The following is a 26628-nucleotide window of genomic DNA, read 5'->3' as shown; positions in this document are numbered from 1 at the left end:
CTCTTAAATGCTTGACAACTAGTTATTATTCAATTCAAAATAAAAATAACTTGCAACTAATAGTTTTGTTTATGGAAAAAAGTGTCAAGATCTGATTTTCACTAATTATAAATCTTTGGTGCTTGAATGACTTACATTTTGTGTTTTTTGTAAAGATTAATTGTAAATGATAAACTATTTGAATTTGTTCCCTCCCCATATAACCAAGACTGTCTAGTCTCAAGAACCAAAGTCATCCATGGAGAAAGGATTCAAATTCATGTCTCTTAGCGAGGAATAGTGCGCAACTTGGTTAAAATACTGTCCTTGGACCTTTGGTACCTGAAATCCAGCCCAGACTGCTGCAATTCACTTTCCCCTCCAAAAATGAACAAGTAGCAGAAATAGAACACTGAGTTTTCCTCAACACAATGGAACCGTTTCTAAGACCCAAGTGAGCAGCAACATCCATTTGCACGGTTCAAAATGTTACTTCCCTGAGCATCCTTCAGCTATTGCAAGAAAAGCACCCTCCTGAATCTCAGAAGTAAACTCATACACAGAAAGCACAGTCCTCCTTATCCAAGTATGTGCTAAAATTATGGAATTTCCTGCAAAATTGATGGATGCAATCCCCAAACTGAGTGCGCTGCAGTGACATGGGAGGGAGTGATAGGGGCATTTTACTTTTTTTTTTTACACTCTCTGTCCAACCTGTTTGGGATAATGAATCTGCTGGGTAAACCACCATGGATGACAAATTTGGCTGGGAACGATGCCAGTCGAGCCAACCATTTTAAAGTCATTCCTAGGAAAGATCATATGCTCCTCTGAGGCTTTATAAAGCTCTCAGATAATGCATCCACATAGTAGCAAGACATCCTTTTGTTACCTGTATATGAAGTTCTTTATCCAGTTGACTAATGCCTTGAGCGAGTTTTGCCAATTGTTCAACTATTACTGCTTGATGAATGGATTGTGCCGTATAGGTCTTTACATCAAACGCTTCCTTCAAGAAGTCTGTGTAGCATTCTGAAAAAGTTAGGGTATTTTTTTAATATTTCATGATATCTGTCAAACGAAATAAATTAAAATCACAAATATAAAACATGATGGTGGTAAAACAAGTAAATAAACGTCAACACAAAAGCAAGATGCTGGAATCTGGAATAAAAACAGAAAATGCTGGAAATCTCAGCGGGTCAGGCAGCATCTGTGGAGAGAAAGCAAAGTTAACGTTTCGGGTCGATGACCCTTCGTCAGAACTGGAGAGTGTTCGAAAAGAACAGATTCTTAACAAGCACTGAAAGGGGGAGGGGAAGTAAGAACAAAAGGGAAGATCTGTGATAGGGTGGAAGACAGGAGAGATTAGAGACACAAAAGGGATGATGGGCCAAATTGAAATGGTAATGCGAGGAGTTTAAAAAAAACATTAGTCAAGATAGGGTGTGAATGGTGGGATAATGACCAGCTGCCATTAGAGTCAAGGAAAAAAAAAACACAGGCTGGAGGGGTGGGGGGAGGGGAGCCAAAGATTGGCAGCGGTTACGCTCCGAAATTGTTGAACTCGATGTTGAGTCCAGAAGGCTGTAAAGTGCCTAAACAAAAAATGAGGTGCTGTTCCTCGAGCTTGCATTGAGCTTCGTTGGAACAGTGTAGTAGACCAAGGACAGAGGTGTCAGAGTAGGAATGGAGTGGAGAATTAAAGTGACAGGCGGCCGAAAGCTCAGGGTCACATTGAACGGAGGTGCTCCGTAAAACAGTCACCAAATCTACGCTTTGTCTCCCCAATGTAGAGGAGACCACATCGTGAGCGGCGAACACAGTATACTGAATTGAAAGTACAAGTAAATCACTGTTTCACCTGCAAGGAGTATCTGGGGCCCTGGATAGTAGGAATGGAGGAGGTAAAAGGGCAGGTGTTGTATCTCCTGTGCTTGCACGGAAAGGCGCCATGGGAAGGGGAGGGGGTGCTGGGGGTGACTGCAGAATGGACCAGGGTGTCGCGGAGGGAGCGGCCCCTTCGTAATTCTGTGTGACTGGTGATGGGATCAGTCTGGAGGTGGCGGAAATGGTGGAGGATGATCCGTTGAACGTGGAGGCTGGTGGGGTGAAAGGTGAGGACAAGGAGAACCCCGTCATGTTTCTGAGGGGGGGGTGGGAAAGGGGTGAGAGCAGAGGTACGGGAAATAGAACGGACACGGTTGAGGGCCATGTTAACCATGGCGGAGGGGAATCCTCTGTTGAGGAAAAAGGAAGACATGCCAGAGACAATAGTGTGAAAGGTGACATCGTCAGAGCAGATGCGACGGAGACGGAGAAACTGTGAGAATAGAATGGAGTCCTTACAGGATGCAGGGTGGGAGGAAAGTGTAGTCCAGGTAGCTGTGGGAGTCAGTGGGCTTATAATGGACCTTGCTCTTTGTTCTTTCTTCCCCTCCCCTTCAGTGCTCATTAAGAATTTGTTCTGTCCGAACACTCTTCAGTTCTAAAGGGTCATTTACCCGAAATGTTAACTCTGCTTTCTCTCCACAGATGCTGCCTGACTAGCTGAGATTTCCAGCATTTTCTGTTTTTAATATTAAATAAATATGTCAATTTGGACAAAATGTTTTAACAATTAATTTATTCACTACTACTCTTTTGTGAACAATTATTGAATCAATGAAATTCTAAATACAAGGGAGCATCTGATATAGTGCACACAGTTCTGCACTGGTGGACTTTTTAATGTTTTTTGCTGTAAAGTTGATATCCTACACTAACCCTATGTCAATTTGATACGTCATACAATTGAACATGCAAAATCCATGATGGAGTCAAGAACTACAGAAAGTAGGAGCAAGGGGAGAGGACAAATAGACAATAGAAGAAAAATACCATCTTAAACCAATACTGATCAAATGTATTTTTTTTCAAATACAATCAAACTTCAAAGTCAATTACCATTATTCTTTCATCTCAAATGAAATGGCAGTCCAGGAGCACTATTGTGCCCACTTGTCACCAGTTTCACTGAACATCTGCCTTAAATGTATATTCATAAATTACTTTCACTTGTCCCCAAAAAAATTTTTGAATAATGACCAGAGATTTTTTTTATATAATAGAAGAAACATTGTTCTTCACATTTAACTTACAAGTGTCCAAAAACATTTAAATATACAATTAATAGTACTGAAGTTAACATTAGATATTACGTTTATTTCTCCATTAATCATTGTCATTTGACTAAATGTCAAACAAACACCACCATTTTTTTTAAACACATTACAACAGCATATAAAATACAAATCAACATTTTGGCAATTATGTTTTAGGTATCAATCACTCTTTGCATGAGTTCTGAACTTTAATTTGTACCTACATTTCCATTGTACTGCAGTAGTAGTTTACGTTGAAATAGTGTTCCAGCTTAACCTTTTCTATTCCACTTAGTTCTTGAGGTCCAATATTATTTATCTCTTTATAAGGTTGAAGACTCAGAGTTATTTTAGCCTTTCCTCACAATTTGTCTTCTAACAGTAGGGATCATAAATCATAAATAGTGCAGCACAGAAGGAGGCCATTCAGCCCATCTTTTGAAGAGCAATCCAGTTAGTCCCACTCCCTGGCTCTTTCCCCATATCCTTGCAAATTTCTCCTTTAAGGGTTCATTTAATTCCCTTTTGAAAAATACTGTTGAATCTGTATCCACCACCCTATCAGGCCGTGGATTCCAAATCCTAACCACTCATTGCATAAAAAGGTTTTTCCGACCCTTTTTACGCATGTCGATTCTGGTTCTTTGGACCCTTCAGTCATTGGAAACAGTTTCTCTTTATTTACTCTTATCTAAACCATTCACAATTTTAAACACTTCTATCAAATCTCCTCTTAGCCTTCTCTGTTTTAAGGAGAACAACACCAGTTTCTCCAGTCTATCCATGTAACTGTAATCTCTAATCTCGGGAAACATTCTAGTAAACTTTTTCTGTACCCTCTACAAAGCCTTCATGTCCTTTGCAAAGTGTGGTGCCCAGAATTGGATACAACAGCTAAGGCTGAACTAGTGTTTTATATAGGTTTAGCATAACTTCCTGACTTTTGCCAAGGATCCCAAGATTTGTTAACTGCTTTGTTCTTGCCACCTTCAAAGATTTGTGCACAAACACCTTCAGATTTCTCTGTTCTTGCACACCCTTTAAAATTGTACCATTTAGCTTGTATTGTCTCTCCTCATTCTTCCTACCAAAATGCATCACCTCACATTTTTCTGCATTGAATTCAGCTGCCATTCCACTAGCCTGTCTATTACTATCTTCCTCACTCTTCGTGTCACTTTCCCCCCACGTTTTGTCTCATCTGCAAACTTTGAAATTGTGCGCTGTACCCCCAAGTCCAAGTCATTAATGTATATCAAAAACATCAGTGGTCCTAGTACTGAACCCTGAGGAATACCATTGTATACCTCCCTCCAGACCCGAAACCTGCCATTCACCAAAGTCTGTTTTCTATCCCTTAGCCAAATTTGTATCCCTGCTGCTACTGTTCCTCTTCCTCTCCGCCTCCCTCTCCATAAAACCTACCTCTTTTACCAAACTTGTGGTCACCCCTCCTAATATCTCCATCTTTGGCTCAATGTTCCATTTTTTATTCGGCCTCTTTTGTTTCTATGTTTGGCTGAGGTGTTAAATCCAAGGCCCTATCTTATCTGTCTGTTCAGGTAGATGTTCAAGTAGCGCCCATGGTGCGATTTGAAGAGCAGCAAGCTTTCCCAGTGCTCTCGCCAACACTCTTCCCTCAACCAACTCAATTAACAACTTTTCATCTAATTGGCTGTGTGGAATTGGCACCTGTATTTCTGCATAACAACAATGCCTGCATTTCAAGAATAATTATTTGGTTAGGAAGTTCTTTGAGACATCCTGAGGACATAAGGCACTATATAAATGCAAGTTCTACACAGACATAATCTGTTTTAGTGCTATTGATAGAGGGAGGAATCTTGGCCAGGACAGTGAGAGAACACCGTTCTCTTCTTCAAAAAGTGCAATGGGATCCCTAACCTCCTAGGTGTCAGCCTTGGCTCAGTGATAACACTCTCGCCTGTGTCAAGAGGTTTGTGGGCTCAAACCTCGCTACAAAGACATGATGCACATAATCTAGTCTGGTATTCCAGTGCAGTACCGATCGGAGATACTGTCCATCACAATAGATGTTAAACCGATGCCCTTTCAGGAGCACGTGAAAGATCCCAGGGCACTATTCGGACAGAGCAGGGGAGTTCTCCCGGTGACACGGCCAATAGTTATCCCTCAACCAACATCACTAAAACTGATCTCATTGCTGTTTGTGAGAGCTTACTGTGTGAAAATTGACGACTGCATTTCCTAATTATAGTGACTACATTTCAAAAAGTACTTATTTGGCTGTAAAGCGCTTTGCGATGTCCAAGGCGCTATATAAATGCAAGTCTTTCTTGTTTGCTAAATCACAGACCACATTAAAGACCTGGCAGGTGGACAGCACCTCGAGCACTGCAGCTGGAGGTCAGCACAGTCCTGATGTGGGACTTCAAACACTGAACCTTTTCACTGGGTGGACTATCGCTTGCTGATGAAGTGGGATGTACAGTATCGCGAAGACATGTGCATTACCTCTGTTCAAGTCCGGACTGAAGTGGGGTGCTCAGTGGATGGAGGAGCAGTTCCACCTCATGTTTGCCATGGTTTTCTGGCACACCAAGCACATTTGCTTAGCCGCGAAGACAATGCTGTGCATGAGTTCCAGGTTCCTCCAGCAGGGCTGCAGCTGGTCCGGCACTAAGCCACCAGCCAGCTTGCAATGCTGTGTGTGGTTCCAGCCCAACGCCGTGCCGCTCACCGCGATGCCAAGCCACTGTATGGCACTCAGCGTCTCTTTTCTGAACCACTTCCAGGGCTTTGATGTTTCCCTTGCACTTCACAAACACAGTACTCAAGGTGCAACGATCATCTTCGGCATGATGGATTCAGATTTATACTCTACTGTTTGATATTCCGACTCAGCAACCTGTTTGCTTTTTTTGATTGCTACTCTGGACATAATAATGTTGAATCTACTGAGGTATACCTTATTAAATGTGGATTTTTTTCTGGATGGTATGTTACATTGAAAGTCACCATCATCCATAGATAAATAACCCATTGATCTCCTATAGCAATGCTCACATGCAAGAGGTTTCTGATGTTTCAGGCAGCTGCAGCCTAAAAGTAACAGTGCTGTAATATTGCAAATTTATTAGAGAATAAGTAAAAATATATACTTGACAGGTACTGACACAGACCTCAGAACTATTTGTACTGCTGCTTACCTTATAATTTTACAAAACTTATTAAACAAGTAACTTGGTTTGTTCTACCTTCCCTGAAACATCTCAGTTACTTATTTTTTTTTGTTTTACCTCCCACACTGGATTTGCAGTCTTAAGATGGAACACCTTGCATTTATATAGCTCTTTTAACATAGTAAAACATCCCCAGGAGCACAGTCAGACAAAAAATAATAGAGCCAATCAAGGGGATATTAGGACAGGTGAAAATTGGTCAAAGAGGCAATTTTTAAGGAGTGTCTTAAAGGAGGAGAGCAGTATGGAGAGACGAAGAGGTTTATAAAGGGAATTCAGGGCTTAGACAGTTGAAGGCACAGCCTCTAATGGTGGGGCAATGGATGTGGGGGATGCACAAGGGGAACTGTTACATTTGATTATTCTTCACTCCTTAAACCCTTCATTTCTCCCCCCCTTCACATAATTACAAATCGCCTCCTCCTGAGTTTTTTTTTTAAATTCTTGCTGAAGCAGTCATTGGTCTCACACTGCATGGACATTTTTCACTGTCGTCTCCAAAACCTAACAGTAGTCATTTGCCATGGGCTAGGACTGACTGACTGATGCTAGCTGCAATCTGAGCTTAATATCAAAGTGCATCATAACCACCCTGCTCCAGCCTTAACTCAAACATTGGTCTCCTTCAGGGACATAAAAAAGATTCATCGCAAACACCATTAGCTTTACACTTTTGTTTAGCAATTTAAATTGTGTAAAACTTTAAAATGTGATTTTCTTTCCGTTGTTCGTGCCTGCGTTTTATGATAAATTTTGTACTTTGTTTTCATATGACAACAGTTGTCTTGATGTGCTCGGGGTGCTGCAGGAGCAAGGTGAGGCCACAACTCCCATGATGCATCTCTACCCAACACAGATCTTGTCACCATTAGTGGAAGTCACAGCACCTAATCACCAAATCAAAGCATAGGCCTGTACAGAGGAAACTACTTCAAGCATTTCTAATATTCATGAATATTATAGGTAAATTTAGTGATTTATCAGAATCATAACATTTTTAAATGATTATAAAAACAATTTTAGTTGTATACACTGACCAGAATAAAAGGAAGAAAATTATGACCAAAACACTGATGGCATTATGTGAACCCTTCAGCATGTAGTTCAGGACTTGGAATATTCAGTCTTTCATTGAAACACCAGTGAACTCATCCCTTTGTGGCGTGGAAACAAGTCATCCTCGATACGAGGGACGGCCTGAGAGAGAGAATGGGACTGGATTCTGGGATAATTGAGCCAAGCAACATGGTCAAGTCAACAATGGCTACTTGAACCAATAAATATTTTGCCTTAACATGTAAACAGTAGCACTGTGGATGTACATTAGAAGCAAAACATTACAAATAAGGGAGGTTCTACAACAAAACTCAACTCCAGGAAGGACGTATCTCACCCGATTTAAACAAAATTCTGTGTATTTACTCTCTTCCACTCACCCCACAAACCATATCCAGCAATAATTCATAAGGTATGGTCACAAAAATAAGTGGTCATAAATACTGGAACTTGTGGAAAAAGGTATGCACCAAGTAGGCACCTTGATCGGTTGATATATTGGAACACATTTCCGTCTCCCGCCCCCACCAAGCACTTTGTTTTTTTGTGGGGTAACTATAGACGAGTAATGCGCAGTATCTCTGTACCGCCCCATCTCTTACCATCCAAAAGCAGTTCCTTCACCGAGTCCCGCAGCAAAGCTGCTTCACTTCCTTCCATGTTGGCGGACAGTGACGCGCGCACGCGCTCGGCCTGCTGGTCTGGTGACGCGTACCAGACTGGAACTGAATGGGATTCAAGCGAGGAAACGGTTAACAGCTTTAGGGGGGCTCGCGGCACCAACAGCCAATCACAGAGCAACTCGCTCAGGAGAGCCGAGTGGAAGTTGGAGGTCGGAGGTTAGAAGTGACGGTTTGACGATTCGCTGGGCGGTAAGGAAAGGCTTGAAAACGACGGTTCTTGTCAACGACAACGGGTCGTTTTACCCAAGTCGGAGGTGATCGTGTGCGGCGCGGTACAAGGAAATTCCATGAACGGGGAATCGTGGCAGCGAAGATGCCTCGTCGACTTGTTTCAGCCGGATCACGTTGTAAAGATTTGTGCTCCCATGGTACGATATTCAAAGTGAGTGGTGCTACCCAACATCCGTGACATGCCAACAGTGGTTTGGTGCATTTTTGGGGGTTTGTTGTGTGTGTAACGTACTTAAGAGCATTTCTGCACTTATCCTTTAGGTTGGCATTTCGATCGCTCGTCAGAAAGTATGACTGTGAACTGTGTTTTACGCCAATGATCATTGCTTCTGCCTTCCTGAAGTCCGGGAAGGCCAGAGATAGTGAATTCACAACAAGTGATGGTAACCTATATTTTTGAATTGCATTTATTTTACGTGTGATCAATGCTAAGAGAAGTTAATCTTTCTACAAAATTAAAAAAAAGTATTTTTCGAGTTGCAGCTGATGTCGTGCTTGCTGATTGTTTCTTCTGTATGCAAACACAACGTAATATTTAATTTAAAATTAAAACTTATAAAAGGAAAAAAACTCTTAAAATTAGAATTTTCCTCATTAGGATTGCACGCTAATTTTGTTTGTACTGTATATAACCATCAGTAATTCACCCATGGCTTTGTACATGGATGAGTATAGGACTGGAAGTGTACACAGCCTCTGATGTTTACTCAGGCTACCACTTTTTAAAACTTTTTTTGAGATTAAATTAACATTGTTATTCGTTTTCAAACTTTTTACCCTGTTAATTGCATTATACAATTTTTAATTACTTGCGATCCCACTTCGATTTGCAGCATTTATTTATAATGCAAATACAAGCCGTACTCGGAGAGTTCAGTGTATAATCTAGATTTATTGTAGGTTTTTTCATCCAGAAGACCCCTCTTTTGGATGAGAGAACAAAATCATGGCACTGTCTGCCTATTGAAGTGAATCAAATAGATCCGATGCCACTATTTTGAAGAAGAGCAGGGAGTTCTCCTACTGTTCTGGCTAACATTTGTCCCTCAACCAACACCACTAAATCAGATTGACCAGTCATTTGTCTCATTTGTTGTTAGACCTTGTTGCGGTAATTGCCGCATTTGCCTGCATTACAACAGTGACTATTTTTGAAAGTAATTCATTGGTTGTAAAGCGCTTTGAGGTGTCTTGAGGACATGAAAGGAGCAAAATAAAAGCAAGTTCTTTCTTTCTCCATAGGCCAGCTGGAATCTGCTGGCTTGGTTGCAGAGGAATGTAGATCTCTAAGATTGATTCCTCAAGTTTAGCTTTTATGATGAGCAGTGCTTCATCCAAAAGATTTATGGACCCATTTAAATAGAATCCTAGAAATTTACAGCAGAGAAGGAGGCCATTCAGTTCACCGTGTCTGTGCCGGCCGAAAAAGAGCTATTCAGCCTCATCCCACTTTCCAGCACTTGGTCCGTAGCCCTGTAGGTCACAGCACTTCACGTCAACATCCAAGTACTTTTTGTTGTGTATCTGTAAAGCATGCACTCCCATGTTCCGCCACCAGGGAATGCATCCCCTGAAGTCCCAAGGGATCCCAGCATCCCTTGGGAGCACTGTATATAAGCCGGCCCCTAAGGCCTGTTCCTCACTCTGGAGTGTCTTAATAAAGATTGAGGTCACTGTTACTTTAACCTCCCTGTGTGCAGTCTCATCTGTGTTAGGAACAAATAACTGGCGACGAGTACACGAATCCAACACAAAGATGCAGCAAACTGTGGGCATCTTGGAGAAGTTCTCGGAGTGTGAGGACTGGGAAGCCTATGTCGAACGACTAGACCAGTACTTTGTAGCCAACGAGCTGGACGGAGAAGGAAGCGCTGCAAAAAGGAGAGCGGTCCTTCTCACGGTCTGCGGGACACCGACCTACAGTCTCATGAAGAATCTTCTGGCTCCGGTGAAACCCACAGGCAAGTCGTATGAGGAGCTGTGTACACTGGTTCGGGAGCATCTTAACCCGAGTGAGAGCTTGCTGATGGCAAGGTATCAGTTCTACATCTGCTAGCGATCTGAAGGTCAGGAAGTGGCGAGCTACGTCGCCGAGCTAAGGCGACTTGCAGCACAATGTGAGTTTGATGGCTACCTGGAGCAAATGCTCAGAGACTTTTTTGTACTGGGCATTGGCCACGAGACCATCCTATGAAAACTTTTGACTGTAGAGATACCGAGCCTCAGTAAGGCCATTGCGATAGCACAGGCGTTTATGTCCACCAGTGATAACACCAAACAAATCTCTCAGCACACAAGTGCTAGCAATGTTCATAAATTAACTGGAATTGTGTTTGCGAGCAGAAATGTACAGGGCAGAACCCACGCCATCAGGCCTCAGGTGACCCAGATGACTCAGAGTTCCCAACAAAGGATGAATGCAAGGCAATTCACAACTTGTTGGCGTTATGGATGCTTCCATTCAGCCTATTCATGCCGCTTCAAAGGGTATGTTTGCCAGAGCTGTGGAACAATGAGACACCTCCAACGAGCTGCAAGCTCTGCAAAACCTGCTAACCACCACGTGGCAGAGGAAGATCAGTCCATGGTGGACCAAAGCAATTTCGAGCCTCGTACGCTGAAGTACGCGGGGTGCACACATTTTCGCCGAGATGTCCACCTATAATGCTAAATGTTAAATTGAATGGCTTACCCGTAGCTATGGAACTGGACACTGGCGCTAGCCAATCCATCATAAGTAAAAAGATGTTTGAGAGACTGTGGTGCAACAAGGCACTCTGACCAGCCCTGAGCCCCATCCATACGAAACTGAGAACGTACACTAAAGAGCTTATCACTGTCCTGGGCAGCGCCATGGTCAAGGTCACTTACGAGGGCACGGTGCACGAACTGCCACTCTGGATTGTCCCGAGCGATGGCCCCACACTGCTTGGAAGGAGCTGGTTGGGCAAAATCCGCTGGAACTGGGATGACATCCGAGCGCTATCACATGTTGATGAGGCCTCATGTACCCAGGTTCTCAACAAATTTCCTTCCCTTTTTGAGCCAGGCATTGGAAACTTTTCCAGGGCAAAGATACGGATCCACTTGGTCCCAGAGGCACGACCCATTCACCACAAGGCGCAAGCGGTACTTCACATGATGAGGGAGAGAGTGGAAACTGAGCTGGACAGGCTGCAACGCGAGGGCATCATCTCCACAGTGGAATTCAGCGAGTGGGCCAGCCCGATTGTTCCAGTACTCAAAAGTGATGGCACGGTCAGGATTTGCGGCGATTATAAAGTAACTATTAATCGTTTCTCGCTACAGGACCAATACTCGCTATCTAAGGCAGGCAACCTATTTGCGACGCTGGCAGGAGGCAAGACGTTCACCAAGCTCGACCTGACTTTGGCCTACATGACGCAGGAGCTGGAGGAGTCTTTGAAGGGCCTCACCTGCATCAACATGCACAAGGGACTGTTCATCTACAACAGATGCCCGTTTGGAATTCGGTCAGCTGCAGCAATCTTCCAGAGAAACATGGAGAGCCTACTCAAGTTGGTACCACACACGGTGGTCTTTCAAGACGACATATTGGTCACGGGTCGGGACACCGCCGAGCACCTATAAAACCTGGAGGAGGTCCTCCAGCGACTGGATCGCGTAGGGCTGCAGCTGAAGAGGTCGAAATGCATCTTCATGGCAACAGAAGTGGAGTTTTTGGAGAGAAAGATCGCGGCAGACGGCATTCGGCCCACAGACGCCAAGACAGAGGCTAACAGGAACGCGCCCAGCCCACAGAACATCACGGAGCTGCGGTCCTTCCTGGGACTCCTGAACTATTTTGGTAACTTCCTAACGGGGTTAAGCATCCTCTTAGAGCCCCTACATGTGTTATTGCGTAAAGGTGAGAACTGGGTATGGGAAAAAAGAACAAGTAATTGCTTTTGAGAAAGCCAGGAACATTTTATGCTCCAACAAGCTGCTTGTATTGTATAACCCGTGTAAAAGAAAAGACTTTTGCTAGCATGTGATGCGTCGTCATATGGAGTCGGGTGTGTATTACAACAAGCTAACGTTGTGGGGAAGTTGCAATCTGTCGCCTATGCCTCCAGGAGCTTGTCTAAGGCCGAGGGGGCCTACAGCATGATTGAGAAAGAAGCATTAGCGTGTGTGTTCAGGGTAAAGAAAATCCATCAGTACCTGTTTGGCCTCAAATTTGAGCTGGAAACCGATCACAAGCCCCTCATATCCCTGTTCGCTGAAAACCAGGGGATAACTACTATTGCCTCAGCCCGCATACAAAGGTGGGCACTCGCGCTATCAGCATATAACTATACCATCCGCCACAGGCCAGGCACCGAGAACTGTGCGGATGCTCTCAGTCGGCTACCATTGCCCACCACGGAGGTGGAAATGGCGCAGCCTGCAAACTTGTTGATGGTGGCGCAGTCCGCAGACTTGTTGATGGTCATGGAAGCGTTTGAAAATGATAAATCACCTGTCACGGCCCGCCAGATTAGGACTTGGACCAGCCAAAATCCTCTGCTGTCCCTAGTAAATAAACTGTGTACTACATGGGAGCTGGTCCAGCATCCCCGTTAAAATGCAAGAGCTAATCAAGCCGTTCCAGCAGCGATAGGACGAGCTGTCTATTCAGGCAGACTGCTTGTTGTGGGGTAACCGCGTAGTGCTACTCAAAAAGGGCAGGGAGACGTTCATCTCGGATCTCCACAGCACACACCCGGGTATAGTAATGATGAAAGCGATAGCCAGATCCCACGTGTGGTGGCCCGGTATCGACTCTGACTTAGAGTTCTGTGTACGGCAATGCAGCTTGTATGCTCAGTTGAGCAACGCGCCCAGAGAGGCACCACTAAGTTTGTGGTCCTGGCCTTCCAGACCATGGTCAAGGATCCATGTCGACTGTGCGGGCCCGTTTCTCGGTAAAATGTTCCTGGTGGTGGTGGATGCTTTTTCAAAATGGATTGAATGTGAAATAATGTCGGGAAGCACCGCCACCACTGAAGCCTGAGGGCCATGTTTGCCACCCATGGCCTGCCTGACATACTGGTCAGTGACAACGGGCCATGTTTCACCAGTGCCGAATTTAAAGAATTCATGACCCGCAGTGGGATCAAACATGTCACCTCGGCCCCGTTTAAACCAATTTCCAATGGGCAGGCAGAGCGGGCAGTACAAACAATCAAACAGAGCTTTAAACGAGTCACAGGAGGCTCACTCCAAACCGGCCTATCCCGAGTACTGCTCAGCTACCGCACGAGACCCCACTCGCTCACAGGGGTGCCCCCAGCTGAGCTACTCATGAAAAGGACACTTAAAATCACACTCTCGCTGGTTTACCCCAACCTGCATGATCAGGTAGAGAGCAGGCGGCAGCAACAAAATGTAAACGATGGTCGCACCACTGTGTCACGGGAAATTGATCTGAATGACCCTGTGTACATGCTAAACTATGGACATGGTCCCAAGTGGATTGCGGGCACGGTGATAGCTAAAGAAGGGAGTAGGGTGTTTGTAGTCAAACTAGACAATGGACAAATTTGCAGAAAGCACCTGGACCAAACGAGGCTACAGTTCACAGACTGCCCTGAACAACCCACAGCAGATACCACCTTTTTCGAGCCCACAACACACACCCAAAGGATCAACGACACCACCACGGACCAGGAAATTGAACCCATCACGCCCAACAGCCCAGCAAGGCCAGGCTCACCCAGCAGCCCTGTGGGGCTGACAACACGCCAGCCCAGCGAGGGCACAGCCAACACACCAGAACAGACATTTGTACCGAGGCGGTCCACCAGGGAAAGAAAGGCTCCCGACCGCCTCACCTTGTAAATAGTTTTCACTTTGACTTTTTTGGGGGGGTGGAGGGTGTGATGTTGTGTATCTGTAAAGCATGCACTCCCATGCTCTGCCACCAGGGAGTGCATCCCCTGAAGTCCCAAGGGATCCCAGCATGCCTTGGGAACACTATATAAGCCGGCCCCTAAGGCCTGTTCCTCACTCTGGAGTGTCTTAATAAAGACTGAGGTCACTGTTACTTTAACCTCCCTGTGTGTAGTCTCATCTGTGTTAGGAACACAATACTTTTTAAATGCAATGAGGGTTTCTGCCTCTACCATCCTTTCATGCAGTGAGTTCCAGACCTCCACCATCCTCTGGAGGAAATAACTTCTCCTCAACTCCCCTCTAATCCTTCTACCAATTACTTTAAATCTATGTCCCCTGGCTATTGACCTCTCTACAAAGGAAGTTAGGTCCTTCCTATGCACTTTATCTAGGCCCCTCAGAAGTTTATACCCCTCAATTAAATCTCCCCTCAGCCTCCTCTGTTACAATCTTTCATCACAGCTAAAATTCTCCAGTCCTGGCAAAATCCTCGTAAATCTCCTCTGTATCCTCTCAAGTGCAATCACATCTTTCCTATGATGTGGTGAACAAAACTGTACGCAGTACTCTAGCTGTGACAGAACTATGGTTTTATACCGTTCAAGCATAACCTCCTGCTCTTGTATTCTATCCCTTGGGTAATAAAGGAAAGTATCCCGTATGCCTTCATAACCATCTTATCTACCTGTCTTGCTACCTTCAGGGATTTGTGGACGTGCACTCCAAGGTCCCTCTGTTCTTCTACACTTCTCAATATCCTATTGTGTATTTCCCCCGCCTTCCATTGATATCTTCCTGCCGTCTACAGCTTTTTTCTCACTGTCAACCACACTGCCAATTTTTGTATCATCTGCAAACTTCTTAATCATGCCCCCTACATTGAAGTCTGAATCATTGCTATATACTAGGTTTAATATACCAATGGTTCACTGCAGCTGAGGTCATTTATACTTAGGAATGCAGTTGACAGGGAGAACTGTACTGTAAAAGTACATTAGAAGAGTTCTCCATCTTCTCTGTGCCTAATGACACATGAGGCAACCTATTTCTTCCACTGCTTTACATCTAGCAGATCGTGCTCTGGGTTTTTTCTGTAACAAAGTCCCTTTTTATGTGGACAGGTCATTAACCTGACACACAACTCCTACCAGGAAAACTGGATATATGCGACGGCGATTTGCCACTCCACTTCCATTGGACACAGATATTCCGCTGGATGTCAACCCAGTATTCAGAGTCTCACGTCTCTGCTCTCCAGGGCTATCTGGAGTGGGACTCGAACCCATAACCTTCCGATGCAGAGCCTCACTCCATTAGAGGAGTTCCTCAATAATGTGTTAATGATCCAGGGTATCGCACCACATAGATAGGATTGTGTCTCCAAATAATGACTAGACAATGAGTCCTCGGTGTTTGCAAGTTGGAAGCACAACTTAACTGTATTCTTGGTAGAGAAGGTTGCTTGATATAGGGTGCCAAACCAAAGGAGAGAAAACATATTTAAATGGGATAGAAATAGTTTAAAAGAAAACTCCACTGTGACAAAACATGCACTTTATTTTGATAGTTGATCGTCCACTGGTTGTGCAGTTTGCTGCTAATCGTGCACAGGATCTAGCTGAAGCTGCTTGTATAGTTTCTCCATTTGCAGATGGTGTTGACTTGAACTGTGGTTGTCCACAAAGGTAAGCTACACTTGAAAGCCTTGAAAGTTACATTGTTTACAATTTCTTGGCACTTTGCTTCCTATTGTATTTAAAATAACTTTAGTTTTGTATTTGGTACAAATGTGTAAAATCTACAGCTTTGCTTAAATGTTTATCTATTTAGTTACATTTTTTTTAAATCGAATCTGTGATCCACATATACAAACTTTTCAGTTATTTTGTAGACTGTTAATATTGCAGTATGCATAACATATATGTCAATATTCTTGCAGGTGGGCAATGGCAGAAGGATATGGTGCATGCCTAATAAATAAACCAGATCTGGTTCAAGACATGGTGCGTCAGGTTAGGAATCAAGTGGAGTGTCCTAATTTTTCAGTCTCCATTAAGATAAGGTAAATACTGTAGTTATGCAAATGCAGATAAAACATCAGGTTTCAAATTGCACGATTATTTTACAATTCTGCACTTGAGTGATGTTTGAACTGGAACTGCTCTTATACAGCTAGGATTGATATAATAAATTAGGTAAAATCTTTTACAGTGACGCCTTCATTTAATATTCTTTATTTTCAATATAAAACACCAAACAGTGTTACTATAGTAACTACAGTAGTATCTTCTCCATATAAGTAACAGAAATTTATTAACTTGCCAGAAAGCCGATTAATGTTCTTATAATCTCCGCAGAACGTAGTTCCTTTGCCTTACACACTCGTCAGTAAAATGTTCTTTGTTAACATTTCAAACATTTTCAGTTTGTGGGCACAATCATTATAGTGTGATAGTGACCCAAGCACTGTGAAACAGGGGAGAGATAATTTTGTTTGTTGAACACTTTCTAAACATAATTGTCCTTCTCAATTTTACTAATTCTGTAGTAAAAATTGTTCATAACTGTCTTAATCAGCAGAAGATGAGAGCTAATACAAGAAGCAGCTGGCACAGCAATAAAGTGTTACAAAGCTGTCCAAAATCTAAAGGAAAGAAAAAGTCAAACAATCTTAGGTTTAAAAAAAGTATAATGAAAGTATAAGGGGGAGGGAGGGTTTGGATAAGGGTAAATTTATAAGTCTAAAGAGAAAAGTCAAGGCGTAGAGCAGAGTAGCAATTTGGGTAAAATCAAGCAGATTGTGTCAGGAAGGGATGGAGTTTAACAGTAATAGGGCATTACCGACAAAGGCCACATCAGGGAAAAATAGTAAAAAGTTAAAATTAAAGGTGCTATATCTGAATGCTCGAAGCATGTGTAACAATATAGATGAATTAAGGGCACAAATAAAGATAAATGGGTTTGATCTAGTCGCCATTACTGAGACATTGGTTGAAGGGTGAACAAGGTTGAGCATTAAATATTCTAGGGTACTTGACTTTTAGGAAAAATGGAAAAAGAGGTGGGCTAGCCTTTATAATTAAGGATGAGATAAAGGCAATAGGAAGAAAGGATCTTATTCCAAAAAATCAGGATGTATGGGTGGAGCTACGAAATAACAAAGGGCAGAAAACACTGATGGAAGTAGTTTATAGGTCCCCTCACAGTTATAATGTTGAACAGAGTATAAATCATCAAATTAGAGGAGCATATAAAAAGGGTAATGCAACAATCGTGGGCTACTTTAATTTTCATATAGACTGAGCAAACTAAATTGCCAAAAGTAGCTTGGAGGCCGAGCTTATGGAATACATTCAAGACAGTTTTCCAGAACAATTTGTCGAGGAACCAATGCGGGAACAGGCTATTTTAGATATAGTATTGTATAATGGGACAGGGTTATTAAGTTTGAGAGTGATGTGGCTAGGTACGAAACTAGGGTCTTAAATTTAAATAAAGTAAATTACCGGAGGTATGAGGGGCGAGTTGGCTGAAGTAGAATGAGAAATTAGATTAAAAGATATGATGGTAGATAAGCAATGACAACCATTTAAATAAATAATTCATAATTTTCAATGAATGTACATTCCCTGAGGAATAAGGAAATGGCAGAGACATTAAACAAATATTTTGTATTTTTCTTCACAGTAAAAGACACAAAGAAAAAACTGGAAATTGTGGGGAACCAAGGGTCTAATGAGAGAGAGGAACTTAAAATAATTAATATTAGTGAAGAAAAAGTACTGCAGCTGACAAATCCCCTGTACCTGATGGCCTACACCGTGGGTTTTAAAAGAGAGGGTGCAGAGATACTAGATGCATTGGTTTTGATCTTCCAGAATTCCTTAGATTCTGGAACGGTCCCCATGAGTTGAAAGGTAGCAAATGTAACCCCACTGTTCAAGAAAGGAGGGAGAGAGAAAACAGGGAACTATAGGACAGTTAGCCTGACATCAGTAGTAGGGACATGGTACCAGGGCACTTGCAAAATCACAATATGACTAGACAGAGTCAATAAGGTTTTAAGAAAGGGAAATCGTGTTTGACGAATCTATTGGAGTTTTTTGAGTGTATAGGATATAGTATATTTGGATTTTCAGATGCCACACAAGAGGCTGTTACAAAAGATTAGAGCTTATGGGATTTAAGTAATATATTTGTAAAGTCCTCAGTACAGATTCACACGAGTCATGTAGTGAAGTCAAGGTCACTCTGGACCTGCACCTTTATTTCACAGCTCTGGAATGCTGCACTTGCCTGAGACCTGTCCTTATATACCTGTCTCTTGCAAGTGCACCCCTGGTGGTAAGGTATGCTGGTGGTTACAGGTCATATCTTATTACAGTCATGTATAGCATGTTAGGATACAGTTATATATAATAATGTAAGATATATGACATCACCCTCCCCCAAGGTCTTATTGTCTTTATAGGTTCAGTTTCTCAGGTGGTCTACGCTCTCCCGTGGAGCGTCTGAGTTGTGGTTCAGTTGTTTGCCTTGGTGTCTGTTTTTCTTTAGGTGTGGTTGCTGGTATCTCGCCTGGGCTGTCTGTTGGGATTGCCCTTTCTTCAGGTTGTTCCCTCTGTCTGTCCACCAGGTGTGGTGCGAGTTCCACATTGTAGTCTGCCTCTGGTTCCGCAGTGTTGTTGGTAAATCTGCTTTTGACTTTGTCTACATGCCTCCAGCAGGTTTTGCCACTGTCCATTTGTATTACCAGTAGCCTGTTTCCTTCCTTGCATGTTACTGTCCCTGCAAGCCATCTGGGACCCCTGCCATAGTTTAGTACAAACACTTTGTCCCCTATCTCATTCCATCTCCCCCTCAAATTTCTGTCATGGTACTCAGTCAGCTTACGGCGCTTTGCCTCAACGATTTCGTGCATGTCTGGGAGGATTAATGAGAGCCTTGTTTTTAAAGTCCTTTTCATCAACAGTTGCACGGGGGGGATCCCAGTCATTGAGTGCAGACGAGATCTGTATGCCAGCAGCAGTCGCGACAGGCGACCCTGCAGCGTGGGACCTTGGATTTTAAGCATGCCTTGTTTAATGATTTGCACTGCTCTCTCCGCCTGGTCGTTGGAGGCCGGCTTGAACGGTGCCGTCTTGACGTGATTTATGCCATGGTCAATTATAAAGTTTTGGAATTCTGCGCTGGTGAAGCACGGACCATTGTCACTGACCAATATGTCAGGGATTCCGTGCGTTGCAAACATGGTTGCGAGGCTCTCCACAGTGGTGGAGGTTGTGCTCGAGTTTAAAATGGTGCATTCGATCCACTTTGAAAATGCATCTACAACTACGAGGAACATTTTGCCCATGAATGGACCCGCATAGTCTACGTGCACCCGCGACCACGGTTTGGTAGGCCAGGGCCAGGGGCTCAGTGGAGCCTCCCTGGGGGCATTGCTGAGTTCGGCACAAATGGTGCACCTTCAGACGCAGAGCTCCAAGTCCGCGTCAATACCAGGCCGTGGGATCTGGCTATTGTCTTCATGAGAACGATCCTCGGGTGCTCGCGGTGGAGCTCCCGGACAAATGCCTCTCTGCCTCACAGAGGCATGACTACTCGGCTGCCCCACATCAGGCAGTCTGCTTGTAGTGATAGCTCATGCATGCGCCTGTGAAAGGGTTTTAATTCCTCGGGGCAGGCATCGCAAGCCTCTGCCCAGTCACCGGTTAGGACACATCTTTTTACTAAGGATAACGTGGGGTCGCTGGCCGTCCAGGCTCTGATTTGACGAGCCGTCATGGGCGAACCTGTGGACTCAAAGGCATTGATTGCCATGACTATCTCACAGTCCTGTTCGTCAGACCCTTCCGTGGTCGCCAGGGGTAGCTTGCTGAGCGCGTCGGCACAGTTGTCTGTGCCTTATGGTATAGTCGTAGGACGCCAGCATGAGTGCCCACCATTGAATTCGCGCCGAGGCGTTGGCGTTTATTGCCTTGCTCTCAGATAGGAGGGACGTGAGGGGCTTGTGGTCGGTTTCTAACGCGAACTTGGCCCCGAAAAGGTATTGATGCATCTTTTTGACACCGTACACGCACGCGAGTGCCTCCTACTCTACCATTCAGTACCCATGCTCCGCCCGCGAAAGTGACCTTGAGGCATAAGCTATGGGTTGTAATTTGCCCGCACTATTGACATGTTGCAAAATGCACCCGACCCCATACGCTGACGCATCGCATGTGAGAACTAGCTTTTTACCTGGGTCAAAGAAAGTCAAAACACTGTTGGAACACAGAAGGTTGCGTGCCTTATTGAAGGCGAGTTCCTGGGCGTCCCCCCAAAACCAATCGCATCCCTTCCTGAGTAGCACGTGGAGAGGCTCTAGCGGCGTGCTTAAGTTCTGCATAAAGTTCCCAAAGTAATTGAGTAGCCCGAGAAAGGCGCGCAGTTCTGAGACATTCCGGGGCCTGGGTACCAGGCGAATTGCTTCTGTTTTGGACTCTGTTGGGCGGATTCCATCAGCGGCAATCCTTCTGCCCAAAAATTCAACCTCGGGTGCGAGAAACAGGCACTTGGATTTCTTGACTCGTAGGCCTACCCGATCCAATCGCTTTAGTACTTCCTCCAAATTACGGAGATGGGAGTCAGTGTCCCTGCCCGTGATAAGTATGTCGTCTTGAAATACAACCGTCCCCGGGGTGGACTTGAGCAGACTCTCCATGTTGCGCTGGAATATGGCAGCTGCCGACCTCATGCCGAATGGGCATCGATTGTACATGAAAAGGCTTCGATGTGTGTTGATGGTGGTGAGTAGCTTGGATTCCTCGGTCCATTCTTGCATCATATACGCAGATGTGAGGTCTAATTTTGAGAAAAGTTTACCTCCAGCCAATGTGGCAAATAAGTCCTCCGCTCTGGGCAGCGGGTACTGGTCCTGTAGGGAGACTCTGTTTATGGTAGATTTGTAGTCCCCACAGATTCGTACAGATCCATCAGGCTTCATGACTGGGACGATGGGACTTGCCCAGTCGCTAAATTCCACAGGTGATATAATGCCTTCCCGCAGAAGCCTGTCTAGTTCGTGTTCAATCTTTTCCCTCATCACATAGGGTACAGCTCTGGCCTTGTGATGGACCGGTCTAGCATCCTGTGTGATGTAGATTTTGACTTTGGCCCCTTTGAAAGTGCCCACATCTGGCTGAAAGAGATGTTCAAATCGCTTTATAACTGTTGAGCAGGAGGTCCGTTCCTCTAATGACATGGCATGGACATCATCCCATTTCCAGTTTAGTTTTTCCAGCCAGCTTCTCCCCAGCAGTGCTGGGGGGTCTCCGGGGACAATCCACAGGGGAAGTCGGATCACTGTCCCTTTGTGTGTGACAGGGAGTATGGTGCTGCCGAGGACTGATACGATTTATTTGGTATAGGTCCTTAGTGTGGTGTCGACTCTTGTGAGTTTTGGTCTGTCTCTTTTATGCGGCCACAGTTGTTCAAATTGTTGAGCGCCCATGAGAGATTGACTCGCTCCCGTATCCAGCTCCATGTTGACAGATATCCCGTTGAGTAGGACCCTCATCATTATAGGAGGCGTCCTGTTATAGGAGCAGCGGCCATTGATCGCGTTGACCCGCTGTACATCGGTGTCCCGGGTATGTCCCCACCATCTTCTGGTCCGCTTTCCGACCCATCCGATTCGTATACCAGCCGAGCTGCTGTTTTTTTGCACATGCGGGCCAAATGCCCTGTATATTCACAATTTCTGCAAACAGCCTGCTGAAATCGACATCCCCTTGATGAGTGCCCACCCCCACACCTCCAGCAGGTGTTCAAAGTGTTCCCAAAGAATGAGCTGCGTCTGGCTGATCTCTCTTGAGCTTCTCTCAGTTTGTAGTTGATTGCTCGCATTGTGGGTTGATGAGGTGTGAACGGCCGTTCCTGTGGCCCTTGATGGCTTCTGCCTGCTGTCGAGAGCCTGTTCTCCCGGTTTTGTCTGTGTGTGGGGGTAGCAGCTTGTTTAGTGCTGTGAACTTCTTGTTCCGATATTTCGTTAGTTGTCGTACCTGCATTGTAAATCAACCTCGTTTCTTCTTCCCCTATCAAGAATGTCTGTGCAACCAGTGCTACTGCTTCTAAGGTCAGGTTCTTGGTCTCTATGAGCTTTCGGAATATGCCTGCGTGGCCTATTCCTTCAATGAAAAAGTCTCTCAGCATTTCTCTCCTCAGTTCATCGGAGAACTCACATAAACTAGCCAACTTCCGAAGTTCCGCCACGAAGTCGGGTATGCTCTGGCCCACACAGCGTCTGTAGTTGTAGAATCTGTGTCTGGCCATGTGTAGGATGCTCGCTGGCTTCAGGTGGTCTCTTACCAGTGTGCTCAATTCTTCAAACGACTTGCTTGCTGGTTTCTCGGGTGCCAACAGATCCTTCATTAAAGCATATGTTTTCAAGCCACAGCTGGTCAAGAGATGGGCTCTTCTCTTGTCTGCCTTATCATCACCTAACCAGTCTTTGGTTACAAAGCTTTGTTGGAGCCTTTCTATAAAGTCCTCCCAATTGTCTCCCGCATTGTACTTTTCATCTGATCTGTTGTTCGCCATTCTGTGGATTCTGTAATCCCGTAACTCGTCGCCACTGTAAAGTCCTGTCCCCTCAGTACAGATTCACACGAGGTATGTAGTGAAGTCAAGGTCACTCTGGACCCGCACCTTTATTTCACAGCTCTGGAATGCTGCACTTGCCTGAGACCTGTCCTTATATACCTGTCTCTTGCAAGTGCACCCCTGGTGGTAAGGTATGCTGGTGGTTACAGGTCATATCTTATTACAGTCATGTATAGCATGTTAGGATACAGTTATATATAATAATGTAAAGATACATGACAATATTAGCATGGTTTGAGGATTGGTTAACAGACAGAAAACAGAGATGGAATAAAAGGGTCATTTTCTGGATAGCAGGGTGTAACTAGTGGAGTGCTGCAAGGATTAGTGCTTGGGCAACGGCTATTTAAGATCTATATCAATGACTTAGATGAGGGGATTGAGTGTAATACAGGTTGTACCTCTCCAGTCTAGGACTCTTTGGTCTGACAACATCATTGGTCCGACAACATTCCCAGCAGGGAATCGCAACCCATGCTCTTCATGGAGGGTCCCTCGAGCCTAAGTTCAGTTATTTAGATGAACTGTCGGCGCTTCCACAGGCAGCTCACCCATTTTAGGAAATGAATTTCCAGCCACTTGCTTCACCGGCAGCAGCCCTCGGGCCAATGCTGTGAGGTTGGGAGGGGTATGCGGAGGGAGGAAAGCGGGAGGGGGGGACTCGATCGTAATCAACACTGGTTCTCCACGTGAATTTTTTTTTAATTGAACTTGCCCTTTTAATGACAGCCACTTGCAGGGGAGATTCACCAGAAGAGTTTAGCAGGGTGATTTTCTGACATTGTGCTCCCGATGGGGAGCCTTTATCCCAGGAGCAATTTACAAGAGATTCAGGCAAATGCCGTGCATCATTTTCCACCCATTTAAATTAATTTTGGAAAGTTGTTTGCATCACATGCCTGAATTTCCCATATGCTGCTTGCTCATTGGGAGCAAGGTCAGAAATTCACTCTCAGGCATTAAGATTGCCCGTTACAAGCATCGGCATTTTACATAGATTAACAGTTGTCTAAACTGATGTTCAAAGGTAGACTTCATTCAAACTAAGAAGTTCCCAGGTTTGATTCCCAGTCCATTCTAAGTTAGCAGGCCTTATCTAATTCAGTAGTGAGCACTATATAGCGACCCTGACTGGAAATATATGGGCTACATTTTCCTAATCAGTGGATAAGGCTGGAAGTACATTAGAACTGTTTTTAAACATTGCCGGTGTTCTACCACTGAGAATCCATCCACTCTTCCACAGGGCACATTTGGCGTGACCTCCCGTGGTCCGGAAAATTCTTCGGTCCGAGGAGGCCGGACTGGAGAGGTACAACTGTATATCCAAGTTTGCTGATGATACAAAGCTAGGTGGAAAAGTAAACTGTGAGGAGGATGGAAAGAGGAAGCAAAGGGATATAGATTGGTTAAGTGATTGAGCAAGAAGGTGGCAGATGGAGTATAATATGGGGGAAGTGTGAAATTAGCCACTTTGGTAGGAAGAATGGCAAAGCAGAATGTGTTTTTAAAAGCTGAGAGATGAGGAAATGTTGGTATTCAGAGGGATTAGGGTGTCCTTGAACACAAATCACAGGTACAGCAAATAATTAGGAAGGCAAATGGTATGTTAGCCTTTATTGCAAGGGGTTGGAGTATAAGAATAAGCGAGTCTTGCTGCAATTATATAGAGCTTTGGTGAGACCACACCTGGAGTACTATGTACAGTTTTGGTTTCCTTACCTAAGTAAGGATATACTTGCCTTGGAGGGGGTACAACGAATGTTCACTGGGATGAGAGGGCTGTCCTATGAGGAGAGATCAAGTAGAATGGACCTATATTCCCTAGCGTCTAGAAGAATGAGAGGTGATCTCATTGAAAAATATAAAATATTTAGAGGGCTTGATAGGGTAGATGCTGAGAAGTTGTTTCCCCCAGCTTAAGAGTCCAGAACTAGGGTTATTGGTCTCAGGATAAGGGGTCAAGAGATAAGGGTTGTGAATCTTTGGAATTCTCTACCCCAGAGGGCTGTGGATGCTCAGTTGATGAGTATATTCAAGACAGCGATAAATAGATCTTTGGTCACTAAGAGAATCAAGGGACATGTGGATAGGGTGTGAAAGTGGAGTTAGTGTCGAGGTTGAGCCATGATCTTATTGCATGCCGGAGCAGGCTTGATGAGCTATATGGCCTACTCCTGCTCTTATGTTCTTGTGGATATCCTGTTGATGATAATTCATTCTTCATAGAACAGTTTCAACTGTGGGAGGACAAAACAGACAGGTTTGATCCTGACTTTTCTAGCATGAGTTACTGAACAGTGATCAGAAGCAGCATCCCTTGCAGGATTTTCCCCCCTCAAAGTTGCTGAAGCTTGTGCTTGCAGCCCTATGTGGCTAATATCAGCTAATCTAGCCCACACGTAGGATCAAAGCTGAAATTTCCCTGTAGTGTGTGGTTCAGTTCTATATTACACATTGCACTTAGCAACTGGGTCATCAATGGAGCCTAAATATTCCAGTCTACTTTTAATTTGAAGTTGTTTAATTATATCTTCATTCAAAGTGTTTTCAACAAAAAAAACACTATCTGCGTTTTACTTTAATTGCTTCATTGGATAATTTGAATGTAATCAAACAAAAAAAAATTGAATTGACTGGAGAAGACTGTATCCGAGAATCATAGAAACTTACAGCACAGAAGGAAGCCATTCGGCCCATCGTGCCTGCGATGGCTCTTTGAAAGAGCAGTCATGCTTAGTCCCGCACCCCCACTTTTTGTCCGTAACCTTGTAAGTTCCTCAACAACAAAAGCAACTTGTATTTATATAGCACCTTTAACATAGTGAAATGCCCAAGGCGTTTCAAAGGAGTATTATGAGCCAAAAACCTGACACCGAGCCACATAAGGAGAAATTAGGACAGGTGATCAAAAGCTTGGTCATAGAGGTAGGTTTTAAGGAGCATCTTGAAGGAGAAACAAGAGGTAGAGAGGCGGAGAGGTTTTGGCAGGGAATTCCAGAGCTTGGGGCCGAGGCATGGCCACCAATGGTTGAGCAATTATAATCAGGGGTGCTCTAGAGGACAGAATTAGAAGAGCGGACATCACCAGGGTGGGGATGGGGGTTGTGGGGCTGAAGAAGATTACAGAGATATGGAAGGATTTGAAAATAAGGATGAAAATTTTGAAATCAATGCATTGCTTAACCGGAAGCCAATGTCGGTCAGCGAGTACAGGGATGATGGGTGAGCGGGACTTGGTGCAAATTAGGACGCGGGCAGCCGAATTTTGGATCACCTCTAGTTTAAGTCGGGCAGAATATGGGAGGCCAGCCAGGAGTGCATCGGCATAGTCAAGTCTAGAAGTAATAAAGGCATGGATGAGGCTTGCAGCAATAGATGAGCTGAGGCAAGGTCAGAGATGGGCGATGTTACAGAGGTGGAAATAGGCGGTCTCCGTTATGCTGCGGATATGTGGTTGAAAGCTCATTTCAGGGTCAAATATGACACCAAGGTTGAGAACAGTACCCGTCCAACTCTCTTTTAAAATTATTCATGGAATCAACTTGCACCACCTTTTCAGATAGAACATTCCAGATCCCGACAACTCATTTAATGATAAATGTCTCCTCATCTCCCTTCTAGATTGTTTGCCAATGATTTAAATCTATGACCTTTGGTTATTGACCCACTCATTTAAGGGAATTGTTTTTCTCTATATTCTATCAACACCTCTCATCATCTTGAAAACCTCTTAAGTCACATCTTAATCTTCTCTGTTCCAAGGAG

At 44.3% G+C, this 26628-nt stretch overlaps 2 protein-coding genes across 3 annotated transcripts in view; one reads left to right on the top strand and one right to left on the bottom strand.

The window, feature by feature from the left end:
- The window catches only part of cog5 (component of oligomeric golgi complex 5), a 189139-nt gene extending 181031 nt beyond the window's left edge, over window positions 1–8108 (bottom strand). For both annotated transcript variants that reach the window (XM_070897430.1, XM_070897431.1), the window contains exons 1-2: window positions 8005–8108; window positions 872–1011 (exon numbers count right to left, since the gene is read on the bottom strand). In XM_070897430.1, coding sequence (XP_070753531.1) covers window positions 872–1011; window positions 8005–8062 — 198 coding nt within the window. In that variant the 5' untranslated portion in view covers window positions 8063–8108. The remainder of the gene's footprint in view (window positions 1–871; window positions 1012–8004) is intronic.
- Window positions 8109–8247: 139 nt separating this feature from the next.
- Window positions 8248–26628, top strand: part of dus4l (dihydrouridine synthase 4-like (S. cerevisiae)) — a 114079-nt gene continuing 95698 nt past the window's right edge. Inside the window, exons 1-4 of the mRNA XM_070896749.1 lie at window positions 8248–8467; window positions 8578–8699; window positions 15782–15899; window positions 16154–16276. Of these exons, the coding sequence (XP_070752850.1) occupies window positions 8373–8467; window positions 8578–8699; window positions 15782–15899; window positions 16154–16276 (458 nt within the window). The 5' untranslated portion in view covers window positions 8248–8372. The remainder of the gene's footprint in view (window positions 8468–8577; window positions 8700–15781; window positions 15900–16153; window positions 16277–26628) is intronic.

This window comes from Pristiophorus japonicus, chromosome 13 (assembly GCF_044704955.1).
Source record: "Pristiophorus japonicus isolate sPriJap1 chromosome 13, sPriJap1.hap1, whole genome shotgun sequence".
NCBI classification, from domain to species: domain Eukaryota; kingdom Metazoa; phylum Chordata; class Chondrichthyes; family Pristiophoridae; genus Pristiophorus; species Pristiophorus japonicus.
The sequence above is the reverse complement of the archived record's forward strand: the minus strand, read 5'-3'. Positions and strand labels throughout refer to the sequence as shown.